Raw genomic sequence first — 13,316 nt, forward strand, 5'->3', positions numbered from 1 at the left:
TTTAAACATCTAACCAGCACTCTTGCTTCCCGTTATCTTTAAACATTCATAGACGTGAACTTCTGCCATGTTAATTAGGAATCTGGCTGTGTTCTGACAAATCCAAATAACTTTGTGTTTTATAATTTCACACAACCTCTCTACGCCGATATACAACATCCTGCCCAGCAGCCGTGAATGAGGTAGAGTCGTTACAGTAAAATGCAGGTTAAAATAAGGATGGACACTTTCAGCTCAGAGAATTTTTCCCCAAACCCTCTCCACCACGTTGCTTAATACTGAGCTCTCTCTGCCAAAACCTTATTTCATTCAGAGGTGATCCAGGACTTAGCGTTTCCTCTTGTGCTACTTAATCAGTCAGAGGCAGCCACAAAGGACAAATGTTAGCTCTGAACTCTGGGATGACTCCTCTTTCCCTTACCCTGGCTGTTAGGCAAATGAACAGACCTTACTCTTATGCAGTAAAAAAAAAAAAGAAAAAAAAAAGACTGCCTTAAAATAAGCCCCCACCTGCGAAGGTGATCAACCTGCTGTGGAAAAGTGTGTGGGAGGTGTTCATATCCTGCATAACTGGGAGGGAATTTTCTCTGAGTATTCTGTCCACAGGGTGCAGCCCTGCCTGGCCTTGAGATAATTAACTAGAGTACCTGATGGATAAATAGTCCCCAAATAGCCTTGCAGAAACTTCAGCAGGTCTTTAATGTTCTTGACTGTCGAGTTCTTATGGCAAAATAAGAACTTCCCGAGTGAAGGAAAAGAGCTACAGGGAAAGGTTATAAAGGAGAACAGCATCCTGCAGGCATAGAGGCAGCTCCCAGGAAAACTGCATTCCAGGCGCCCATCCAGTTCCGGTCATAAACAGCGCAGCAGATGTTTGCTTCCAACATCCCACGCGATCTCAGTGGTACACTTCCTTTTGCTGGTCCTCTGTTTCTCTCTCTGTGAAGTAGATGGCTGCGTTCGTTTAACCCCATCCCTCTTTTACTCACATCCCTTTTTGGAGGCTCTCCGTGGAACATGTATTCGGAGACCTCTTGTGGACTTCCATGTCTCCCACTGGGACAGGAGAGCTATGGATCCCAATAGCTTTTATTTGCTAGTGTGGCATTTTCCGAGATTTACAGAAGAGGCAAGCAGAAAGCATCAACAGAGAAGATCGTAAACAGAAACACACATGTGATTTGAAAACAAGGAGTCAGACCTATATGTGTAGCCCTCTCCGCCGCCCCATTCACATACACAGAATCATACAACTATGTAAATACACGTGTGGGCACTCATGAACAGACAGAGAGATATGCAGGGGGACCGTTTGCACAGCCATGCTAGAAATCACACAGACCCGCACTCCTTGGATGTTCTCAGTCATCGACTCAGCCTGCAAGGTAAGAGATCAAGCCAGCCTTGACTTCCTTCATGCTCCCAGCCCTGCTTCCAGCCCTGCTCCTCATCAGAGGTCATGACTGCCAGTGGGGGAAGACTGGGATCCAAATGCAAATTTCTTGAGTTGCTGTGCCAGGTCTGGGAAACACGGAGAGTAAGACAGTCCCTCCCGTGGGGGATCATGTCTAGTAGAGGAAGGAGGTGTACAAACAGTGACAAATCCACATGAGAAGTGAGTTCAGGAAGCTGGTCCATGTCTGTCCTCCTGAACTCTGGAAGGAGGCGAGTATTGTCCTCCCCTCATGGGAGGAAGTGCGGGGCCCAGAGGAATCTGCTCAGCATGAGTGGGATGTAAGTCATGCCATCTTCCACCAAACTCTCTCTGGGGATGGCTCTGTTAGTTTCAGCCCTTGGTCCTGCCCCTGAAGCCAGCTTCTCCCGCTTGCCCCTCAGATATGTCTGGTGGTAGAAGCTGAGGGAAAAGGTGATGAGGCTGAGGGAGTACAGGAGGACGGCCACATTGAACCCATCAGGGAAGGAGCACTCAGCAAAGAGATTGTAGGAGGAGTGGGCCGCAATGGCCACACACTGACACAGGGGAGAGGAAGTGCAAGAGGAAAGAGACGACGGGGAAAGGTGAGAAGCAGTGCTAAGGAACGGGAGGGATGCTCTCCTTGACCTTCTCGTCATCCCCTCTGTCTACCAGCAGGGGCAGGCCTCCCACAGCTCAGGAAGAAGAAGAACTATGAAGCACCACCCCCAAGCTTTCCTACCTGTGACGCTAAGTACCTTCCTGACCCCTCCCTTAGTCTGGTCTCCCATTTGCCCCCATCCAGCCGTGTCATGTTGACACTGATGACGACCTCAATCCATCCTCAGCCCCAAGAAGGACAGCTCAGGTTGTCACCTGCACCTGGCAATGGTGCTCCCCAAACCACAGGGGCCCCAGGCCCTGGGGGGTGGATCCGTGATCACAGACTCGCAGGGCATTAGCCCTCTGAGGCCATCTAGCCCAGCCCACCCCTCCCATTTCACTGGAGATGAGACTGAGGCCCGAAGCATGTTAATCACTCGATCTGAGCCCCACATTATGTCAGGGAGTTAGGGTTGGTCCTAGGATCTAGTGAGATGGTTACTAGACCTTTGCAAGGTGAGAAGCTAAGGAAGACCAAGTGATGAGAAGGACTTGTTCATGGTCAGATAACAAGTCACTGGTGCCGCCAAGAATAGAACGCAGGGCTCATCTGAGGTCCCTGGAGCCAGTGGGTCTTTCTCACCAGCTGCAGGATGGTAAGATGTCGCTTCCACCACAGGTAGGGTCGCAGGCGGGGCCCCAGACTGGTCAGTCCATAGTACAGGTACATGAAGACATGGACCAAAGAATTCAGCATCCCGGCCAAGAAGGCTACAGAGTGGGGTGGGGAGATGGAGGGAAGTGAGTGGAGCCGGGTCTGGCTGTGCTCGTAGGTTTTCTCTTTCAGGTTTCAATCCTCCAAGGTGCACCCCTGCACACCCCATAGAGAAGAGCCCTGGGAAGGTCCTATCGTGAGGACATCCCGCATGAGCCGTCTGAGGTCACGATGGTGGGCTGGGGTTAAGGGGATGTGAAATGAGAATGCTTACAGCCCCCCCTGCCCTCTCTGGGCTGATGGCTCTGAGCATCTCCTAGCAGCCTCCTCCTGCATGCCAGGGAAGGGTGGCTAGGATGCTCTGTGGGGCAACAGAGAGAAAATGGGAGCAGAGGCCAGGAGTCATGGCCACAGGGAAGGGGAACCTGGGAACCAAACCGTGATACTACAAGGATGCAACCCTCCCGAGCTGGCGCTCAGTCCAGCAGACAGAGGCCCGCCCCACAAGTCCTGGAGCAGGGATGCCCAAGACCCTCATTCACCTTGACCCTCCAGCACATATTTGACCCCAGCTTACCAGTTGAGGACCACGGTGCCGTGGTGGTAGACGTGCAGGAAGGTGATCTGTTCGGGCTTCTTTCGTAGTATAAAAAGACCTGGGGAGGAAGAAAAAAAGAGTCAGCTCTGGGGTCACTGTTCCTCCAGACTCTTCTCCTGGGGCCTCAACTACCAAGGACAGGGCAATTCTGCCTGTTGTACCGAGGGGAGGCTAAAATCCAATAGGGTTTAACACCAGTCCAACACCTGTACAGCCCCTACTGTGTGCCTGTATGTATAAAAACTTATATAAACATTCATAATGGTATGTGGTTTATACTCATCTCCATTGTACAGACAGTAAAGCTGAGGCACAGTGTTTAAGTAACTTGTTCAAGGTTATACAACTAGTAGGAAGACAAGTTGGGATGTGAACACAGCTAGGCTTCAGAGATCGGGCTCTTTCCAGTATTACCCCACTCCCCCGGGCACTGGGAGAGAACTCAGGTGTGGAACACTCAGTCCAGGACCCAGACAATTATAAGACAAATTCCCAAAGGTTTCCCGCATTTGAGAGAGATTTTATTACTACCCCTGCAAGCCTTCTGGATTCACAAGAATTCACAAGGGATTCTTTCCCTCATAACACTTAAGGATGGCCTTTGCTGTCTGATGACCTTTGCCACATAGCAACAGGTTTTTAAATTTGTTTATCTTCCTATTTTCACTTAACCTAGAACCTGGTTGCTAATGGGGGCAAACGCTACATCAGTAAGCATCCTTCATCCTCCAGGTCGTGAGACCAAGGTTCGGCTCTGAGGTCAGCCTCAGGAGTGGCCAATAGGGATGCTGGAGAGAAGCGTCAGCACACAGCGTCTTCAAAACCACCCCAGACCTGGCTGATAGAAGTAATTCTACACAAGGGACAGGCACCCACCGTGTCAAGCAATTCAATGGCCTTTGAGAAGCACCACCAGCACACGCTCGCCATCTGCTGGGCAGGGAGGGGACGTGCAGTCAGGCTACTGTCCTGCTGGTGGTACCGCTCGCCCTGGCAACCCTGACAATCCCTCTGTACCCCCTGCTCCCACGGCGCCCACCTGTCTGCAAGAAGATGCCTGTTAGCACAGAAAAGAGGAAGAGAAGCTACTGGGAGTGATAACAGAAGCTCTCTCCAAACATGCCCCAGCCTGGAGCCATGACTTTTTTTTTTTTTTTGTCATTCCTTCTTCATTTATTAGCTGAAAACTTTTCTTTTTTTTTTTAATTTTTGAATTTTATTTTATTTATTTTTTATACAGCAGGTTCTTATTAGTTATCCATTTTATACATATTAGCGTATATATGTCAATCCCAATCTCCCAATTCATCACTTTTAACCAGCACATGGATCACTCGGGATCTTGTTTGTTGGAAAGCAGATTCCCAATCGGTGTCCCTGGGGTGGGACATGAGAGTCTGCATTTCCAACAAGCTTCCAGGGATGCTGATGCCACTGGTCCGTGGACCATATTTTCAGCAGGACTTGAAGTTATTATTCAATATCCCTTGATTCAACACCTACATCACTGCCTGGTGACTTGCTAAGCCTCAGCTCAATTTATTTTTTGCTGCAAGGAAGACTTTTCTTCTGCTTCTGGTTGAAAGAGAGAACAGCTAAAACTCATGAAATATCAACCACTTGGCTATCACTCAAGGTGTGCCAGGCCCAGGGCTAAACACTTTCATACGCCAGCTGGTTCAATCTTGTTCCAACTGTTTCCTTTTATCAAGTAGGTGTTATTATCCCCATTTTACAGATAAGAAAAATGAGGCCTGTAAAAGGTAATAAACTACCTACAGTCACACAGCAAGGAACTGGCAGAGCTGGGATTCAAACTGAGGTCTTCTGAGCCTGTACTGAACTAAGCAGGTCACTACCTCCCATTGGAATTCTTGGGTGATGGTACCTGGGTCAAGTTCTGGTTTTTATGAAGTGCATCCTATGAACCCTCTCTCCAGGCCCAAACCTCCCACTCCCGGCCATACCCTTATCCAAACTTCACTCTGGCTGTCGTCCACTGGCTGGCAGAAATAGCTGTAATTAGCCAGGAGCGAGGTGGCCACGAACTAAAAGGAAGAGAACAGAGACAGATCAAGTCATGACGCCTGCCCCACCCTCACCGTGGTGGGCCTGACGGGCTGAGGGCCCGAGAGGCTGGTACCACCTCCGGACATGTTCCGGACCCCAGCATCCCTCCCCGACCCTCACTGACACTTGGTGAACGACTGCCAACCAGGTAAACGCTGTGCACTGGCTAGATCAGAGGCTAGGGCTTGCATACATCTTGCTGGTCTCCAACTTTTTTTCTGATGGGGGCAAATATGGACCACAAACCCACACTGGGCACCTACTGTGTGTGAGACCGTAAGTCAGGAGGGGACATGAAGCCGTGCACACATCAGCACCCCCTGCCCCCGAGAAGCTGAGAGCTTCCCTGAGGCTGCAGGAAACCATCCTCACTTTCAAGGTTGGGGCCAGATGAAGAGTAGGAAACAGGAGACGTCACAGAAGTTGGTAGCGGGCTTCGAATGAGGAGGCTGTGGGCAAAAGGAGAAGAGGGAGAGGGAGCTTCATGCCAGGAGGAGAGCGTCTGGACCTCTCCTAACTCTCCAGGGCTGCAAGTGGAGACTTCTACCAGGGGAGGGGCAGCTACAGAAGTTGAGAGAGAGCAGAATCGGTTCATGAGGGGTCTTGAAGGCTGCTGTAAGAAACTTGAATTTTATCATTTGTTTACTCATTTGACAATGATGCATTGACTGGTACCAAACACTTCTCCACGCTGGGCCCTGCGCTGAGCCCCGAGCCACCTCGATGATAAAACAGATAAAAATCCCTACACGAGGGCCTCTGCATTCAGGTTATATTGGCAAAGGGAGCTACTGAGGGCTTCTGAGCAGGAAGCCAACATAGGCACAGCAGACTTTCAGAGGATCGCGGTGGCAGCAGTCAATTGTCACCACATTTAAATGACAAATTCTAGGACATGTCTCACAAGGTATCAGCATCTTCCACATGGTACCAGACGTTATGTGGGGCCTGTCTTTACAAAGAGAAGTAAGAGATGGCCGTGCTTTTGAAGCACTTGCCATTTGGAGGGAAGACAGACAAATGTGCACGTGATGAAAGAGGGGTGGGTCAGAGTCAGGGATGCTGCTGGTCAATGCCTAGCAGGCTCTCGGTGGGGAGGGGCTGATTGGCAGTGTCTGTCCGTTCCCAAGGTGTAAATCCTCCCACCCCGGCTGATTTCAAGGGAGGTCACTGAACTTGGAGCTGGGGAGACGCAGACGCTCACACTTAGAGCTCGCCAGCTGGTGGGGATGACGGTCCACCACGGAGAGCAGACGTGAAAAGCAAGTGAGGGGACAACTAACCCAGCCCTGGGGAGTCAGGGAAACTTCACGAGAGGTGACAAAGGCCTGAGTCTATAGGACGTGCGGGGATTTGCCTGGGCACCAGGGGAGAAGAGCATTTCTAGCAGAAACACAGTCAGCTGCCAGGGCCTTGGGCCTGACCCAGCGGGGCTGCAAGGCAGGTGAGCAGGGCCTGCACCGTGCCTCCTGACAGAGGATGGGATGAGCAGATCTTCACAAAGGCTGCAGTGCACGGCCTCGCTGTGGGGACCACTTTACATGTCAGCCGCCAGGACCACTTTCTCTGAAAAGCTTTCCCGGACACCCCAGCGGGGTCCCTGCCTGCCCTGTCCCGGGTGCATGCTCTCTATGGCCCCGCTTGCACTGACTCGCAATCGCCTGTTTCTGCATCCATCTCCCCCTAGACCTCCGGCACCTGGAGGGCAGGTGTGCCTCACGCAGCGGTGACCCTGCAGGTCTGACACAGCCTGCCACAAAGCACACACACCGTGCACACTGGCTGACGGACTATTTGCCGAGAACAAGGCGTCAGGAAGGATCAGAAAACTGGGCTGAAATTAGCAGAGCCCGGCAGAAACAGGAGGCAGTGGTGGGTTTTTAGGTGCAGGTGCAGAATGAATTCCATTCTTGCTTGCCACTGACCTCCACTTTTTTATTTCAGGAAAAGGAAAACGGGCGTTAGCCATGGGGATTTGTGTCTCCATGGGGAAGATATCGCAGCCAAAGATACCCCAGGACCCCAGCCCCTGCAGGTCCCCATCAAGGCTTTTCAGCTGTCTGCATGGGAAGACCGTGGTTTTAATTATCCCCCGGCACCCCAAAAAAAGAGACCCTAGGACTGCAGGGCCCCCCACCGGCCTTACCTCATAGAAGTTGTACCCCTGAGAGAAGCACCAGGCCCAGGTTGTCGGCCGCGAGGGGTCCTGCCAGCCTCAGAGGCTCCCGACGGGACACGAGGCGAGGACCTGTCACCACCAGGAGGAGATAGAGGGCTAGGAGGAGGGAGACTGGCAGCGGCCAGTGCACCAGAAACCAGGACTCCGGCCTCGGGTCTGGAGAAGCAAGGGGAGGGGGGACAGCTGAGCTGGCCACCAGGCCCACCGGCCACCCAGCCCTCCCTCACCCAGCTCCCCAGGCCTTGCTGGTCACCATCTCTTCTTCCTCCAAGTGTCTGGCATTAGTCCGGGCGGAATAAACATAAGAACGACGCCAACAGGTCACACCCCCTCCTACCTCCGTTTTCTAAGGCCCACGAGTATTTATTCCAGGGCTTCTCCAGGACCCGGGCCGTCGCGAGCACCTAGGAGTAGAACTGGGGTTTGGGGGTCTTGTGCAGACCACCTCCCCCCGCCCACGCCCTCCCCCCGCCGCAGCGTGAGCTGAGGGTCTAGGACCCCCGGCCACGGGCTGGCAGCCCCGCTGTCCCACCCTTGGGCAGTGGACGACCACCCACGGTCCCCTTCGGGGAGATTCCTCGGCCATCACTCTGCCCTGGTCCTCACCCTTTCGCTGCCGCTCTTGGCAAACCCCACCGCAGCGCGCCCGGATCGCAGGGCCCAGCGGAGGGGCGTGGCTATTGCGCGGCACGCCTCTGCGGGGAGGGGCAGAGAGGCAGGACGCGCCCCCGTGTCCCTCCTCTTCTCGCTCCACCTGCGGCACTTGTGAGCATCGTGGCTTCTCCCCATCTCCCCGAGCCCAGCCCCACCCAGTGCGCCCAGGGCTCCACTCACCCCCGTCGCTCCTCCCCGGCTCCTCTGCTTGGTGCCCGACGTGCTCTGGCCGCTCGGGGTGTTGGAGTTGCTGGTGGGTCCCGGCCACAGGTCCTCGGGTTCCAGGGCAGGGCGGCCCCACCCGCTAGAAGCTCTCTACCCCTGAGCTCTCGCCCGTGAGCGATCCCAGCCCCGGGCCCACACACACTCGTGCTCACACTCACACACTTACTGGGGACCAGGACCTGAGGCTGGCTTCCTCACCTGGACGGGTACCCCGGCCACTCTCACGGCCCCAGGGAAGGAAAGCAGGAGGCCGCCCGGGGGGAAGAGGATCAGAGGGCAAAGGGTGGCAGCGGCGGCTCCGGGGAGGATGGGGAGAAAGTCAAAGGGGTCAGCCCCCAGGGGGAGGCCCAGACCCCCTTCTTAGGGTCCCCAAGCCCCTCGCCCCACCTTCTTAGCAAAGGCGGTCCCCTGAGAGAGGCAGGTGCACGGGGACACCACACCTTCGTGGCTATGCCCCCCATCTCAGGTTCACCTCTCCCTCCTCCCTCCACCCTTCCATCCCACACGGTGAAGGATTGAGTGTATTTCTTTCTGAACCTGCTAAACCCTCACACTTCCTCGGGCTCTCTGCTCACCAGTCCGCTGAAGGAATATCGGGGGAATAGGCATTCCCAGCCCGCCTTTACGCAGAAGCAATTTAAATGGCTGTTTGTCCCAATACCCTCTCTTAAATATATTCTTTCCGCCTCTCTTTCTAAGATACTGGGAAAGAAGCAGGTTTAAAAGCCAGGTCACTGAATGAAGGGGCGGGCGGCCCATGCTCTGTCCGGCTCCACGGTGACTCTGGGGCAGCTCCGAAACCATAGCCTCAGTTTCTCCTCCTGACAAGACCACGGTCTCGTGAAGGCTTGTGAAACAGCACGTGTACGTAAGACCTGGGTTATCCATGCTCGGGACCAGGAGGATTTAGGAGACTTGAAGAACTACACAAAGCCATGGATAATCCCCACTGTGAGGATTTGGTTTAGCGACAGGGCTGGCAGGACACGCTTGGTTACATGTCTCTTCGCCTGCGTGAGCCACCCGTGCCCTTCTCTCCGCCCGGGACAGTTTCCCAGCTGGGCCTCAGCCAGAGGACGAGTCAGTGTGGCTTCCCACGTAAGTCCATGCCATTTCCTATGGAATCAAGTCAGGCGATTCTGCTGGGACTTCAAGGCTCCCTGAGTCCAGCCGGACCCTCCCACCCACAGCCCGATGCTCTCCTTTGCCATCGCCCTAATCTGGTCCCCTCGCCCTCCCCGACAACTCACACCCACTTCCCATCCTCAGAGGGGACAGGCCACTTCCTTCTCCACGTTGGTCTTCCTTGTTTAACGCCAGACCTTCCTCTGCCTCAAGCCTCCTCCTCATCCCTCCTCCCTCCCCTGCGACAGGCACTGTGGGTACCACGGAGGTTAGCTTGTGAGGTTGGCCATGCAGAGTAAACGTCAGTTCCCCGTGGGAAACGACCTTATACGGCATCTACCAGGCTGATGTCCGGAGGATGTAAACACGGTGCTGAAGTCTGTGGTCACCCTCTGCGGGCAGCTCTCACCTGTGTCTTCACAATACCACCCATTACAAGTAGATAACCTTACACCTGTTATGGGAGACCCTTGGAAAGTCCCCTGTACAGGACCCAAGATGCCACGATGCCACCTAACCCCTGGGAAGCTGGTGGGATCCAGAGAACGGGACGATGACGTGTAGGCAGGACCCACCCCAGTCTAGTGCCCTTTCTCCAAACACGGCACAGACCTGCCCTGAGGGAGGAGACCATGGGTCTCCTGCGATGCCCACTCCCCCTCTTTAAATACCCCTTGGGTCTATCGGTCACGGAGCTTAGGGAAAAGCTTACCTTCCAACATCCCACAACTGCAAAATAAGGTTGTGACCAATGTCGCCGTGGATTCCTTCTGCCCCAAGCAAAGCAACAAAAGGCATGACAACCTCCCCTCCCCCTTACCCAGTTACCCCGAGACTCACAGAGCCCTGGCTGCCCACGTGCAAGGCAAGCTAAGCCACCTCTGAGGCCATGAGGTGAGCAGGATGCCTACCTGAGGGCAGCGAGCTAGAACTTGTGTGGGCGACACCCTGCATCGCGGGGAATGGTACACACACACTATCACATACCAGCTACCATGTTAGGTCATTGCCATGGGCCACCCTCTGTTCTACATACCAGCTTCGCACTAACTGGTGTCATCCTCACAACCCAGGAGCTAAGTACTCTCAACAGCAGCTTTTATTGAGGAAACTGAGGCACAGAGAGGTTAAGTAACTTGTGCAGTGTCACACAGCTCCTAAGTAGCAGGGCCATGGTTCCAACCCAGGCAGCCTGGCTCTAGAACCCATGCACTTGACAAGAACTACACCGTCCCCTCAGTCTCCTGGGATACCGTGGTTTGCTCTACTGGGACGAAAAGAATCAAAGGGTGGCCTTGCCTAATAAGAAGAGGGAGTCCCAGCTTACACGAAGCAACTTTTCAGAGAGTGGTGTGCAGGAGGGCGTCAAAATGAATAACCACACACACAAGCATTTCCGAGCATCTGTCCCGTCCTGCTGTGGATGCAGTGGCCGCTCAGAGTCAGGTGGGCGCAGCCTCTGACACCTGGCTCTCTGGTGAGTTGGGGGGGCGGGGCTCTTGGCTCTGCTAATTTCCCCAGACCCCCCACCACCACCAGCTACATGTCAGGCTAGTGGAGGCACGTTCCTCAACCAGGACTCTGGGCAACTGGTTCCAAACCTGAGGACCTCACTCCTGAATAGAATATTCCTGGAGACAAGATGAGGGGGGAATGCATGTGTGTGCACGTGTGTGCGTGTGCGGGTGTGCCCACGTGTGTGTCGGAGATGGTGTTCTTCGAGGAGCTTCCCGCATTTCTGTCTGTATTTGCCTCGATCAACCCTCCTTGCCTCAGCCGCACCCACTTCTGTCTACTTTACTTTCTCTGTTCTCCCTTCCTCTCCTGAGCAGATGCAGGGTGCGGACGAGGGGCCAGAGGAAAGCAAGGCGCGGCTGGACGGCCACCCTTGGGAACAGGGAAGGAGGGACAGGAACGAGTGAGGTGGACGGGAGCGATGCGGTGCAGAGGGGGTCACGGGGGACGATGCCCGGCGTGGACAGCGGTGCCTGCCCAGCAGTCAGCGAGCCCTGCCCAGCTCTAAGGGAGCCTGACGCATCACCACAGTCCCCCCCCACCCCAAATCTGTCCCTCCAAAAGGACGCAGCCGCGGCTCTGATGCGCTCTGGCCTCATTTCTTGCTTTGCGCTTAGACGCTCCAGCTCGGATGCAGCGCAGGGCATGCAGGGGACGGGCTGCACCCCCAGGGCCTCCCCCCAAAGCTAATCTGAGAGAGCTCATTGTCAGGATGGCTCACCCCTGGCCCCCCACCCAAAACATGAAGCAGCGGGCCTTTGTACAACGTGGGCCTTTGCCAGCGAGGACAAGGACATCATTCATTCCATTAATAACAGGATTTGGCAGATTGTCGTGCAAAGGACAGTGAGAGTCACGCACGTTCCAGGAAGGAGTGTGGTTGGCTGCTTCCCAACAGGGCTTCCGGGGGAAATAGGGGACAAGGTTGAAACCACCCCTGGGCTCACTCCCACCCCTGGAACAAGCACTCCTTTCAGCCTGTGGCTTTATGGCTTCATGGTCAGAGCTGCAGACAGAGTTCAGATTTAGTCCTTGTGAAACAGAGCAGGACCGTGTGGTCCTTCCCACCCACCACGTCCTCCGCTTGACTTCTGTCTGTAGAAAAATTTTAGCCAAAGAATAAGTTAAATCAGAGAAGTGAGAACATGCAGGAGCAAAGGAAAGCAGTCAAACAAGACCAAATAATAATAGGTTAGTCACTAAGCAAAGTCAAGGACCTTTAGTTCCTCCTCAAGGGCTATAGATAATATTCTGAGCCATGTCCTGTCTTATAGATACTGAAACCTCCACCAGGTGGAAGAGTTACCTATATGATGACCAGGCTGTAGCCATGACATAAGAGGCCACAGCTCTGAGAATTGGCCTCAAAGAAACGGGAACAAACTGACCCTGGAACTGAAGACTAACTGTACTTAAAACAATCAAGATGACGCTGGTCAGACCACTGATGACCAATTTCAAGACGACTGTCAGAGCTGACTGTGCCGTTTCTGCATGTAGCCCCCTCCCCCCACCTATACACCCCTGAAACTCCACTTTAAAAGCTCTTGTCCACTGATTGGCAGTGGGGGAGTCGGTCTTTGGACATGAGTCCGCCCTCCCCACCCATCCTGGTTGCCGGCCTCCGAAATAAAGCAAACTTTCCCTTCCACCAACCTTGACTCTTTATTGGCTTTTGAGCGGTGAGCAGACAGACCCCACTTTCGAGAACACTTGCACAAAGAGTCGCTGGATGACCTTGACTTTTCTCTCCTCATTAGTAGATGAAGCTCCCCATTCCATCACGCCCGTCCCATTTCTGCCTCACCGCGCGTCTCACCTTCACAGGCCCTGCACGTAACCTTCTTCAATCAGTGGTTTTGTCATGTTAGCAACTGGATCAGGAAATGGAGAAAGTTACTCATCCTTTATCGGTTTCAAGTTTGGCTCAGACTAGTACTAAAATCCTCCCCAAGTGCATCAACTGATGAATAGATAAATAAAAGGTGGTCTATCCACATAGTGGATAAAAATGAATGAAGTACTTCCTCAGAAAACTAAAAATAGAACTGCCATATGATCCAGCGATTCCACTCCTGGGTATATATTCGAAGAAAACGAAAATGCTAATTTGAAAAAATACATGCACCGCAATGTTCATAGAGCATTGCTTACAATAGCCAAGATATGGAAGCAACCTAAGTGTCCATCATTAGATAAATGGATAAATATATATATA

The 13,316-nt window shown here is 53.5% G+C and overlaps 1 protein-coding gene across 1 annotated transcript; it reads right to left on the minus strand.

The window, feature by feature from the left end:
* Positions 1-680: 680 nt before the first annotated feature.
* On the minus strand, positions 681-10,537 carry LOC102998571 (uncharacterized). Its single transcript, XM_057557568.1, has 7 exons — positions 10,495-10,537; positions 8,414-8,651; positions 7,547-7,735; positions 5,315-5,378; positions 3,310-3,388; positions 2,661-2,788; positions 681-954 (listed from the first exon to the last, which is right to left on the minus strand). The coding sequence occupies exons 1-7, from the start codon at positions 10,535-10,537 to the stop codon at positions 853-855; spliced, it is 843 nt and encodes a 280-aa protein (XP_057413551.1). The 3' UTR covers positions 681-852.
* Positions 10,538-13,316: the final 2,779 nt, after the last annotated feature.

Source organism: Balaenoptera acutorostrata, chromosome 11 (genome assembly GCF_949987535.1).
Source record: "Balaenoptera acutorostrata chromosome 11, mBalAcu1.1, whole genome shotgun sequence".
Taxonomy (NCBI): Eukaryota; Metazoa; Chordata; class Mammalia; order Artiodactyla; family Balaenopteridae; genus Balaenoptera; species Balaenoptera acutorostrata.

What these genes read in the sequence shown, in the direction of transcription:
- LOC102998571 (XM_057557568.1), bottom strand. Translation starts at nt 10,537, where the DNA reads ATGCAGGGTGTCGCCCACACAAGTTCTAGCTCGCTGCCCTCAG. An exon ending in GCCGGGGAGGAGCGACGGGG is followed by an intron (nt 7,736 to 8,413) that starts GTGAGTGGAGCC and finishes TTGCTTCTCCAG; the next exon opens with ACCCGAGGCCGGAGTCCTGG. An exon ending in GCCAGTGGACGACAGCCAGA is followed by an intron (nt 3,389 to 5,314) that starts GTGAAGTTTGGA and finishes CTTCCTCCCCAG; the next exon opens with GTCTTTTTATACTACGAAAG.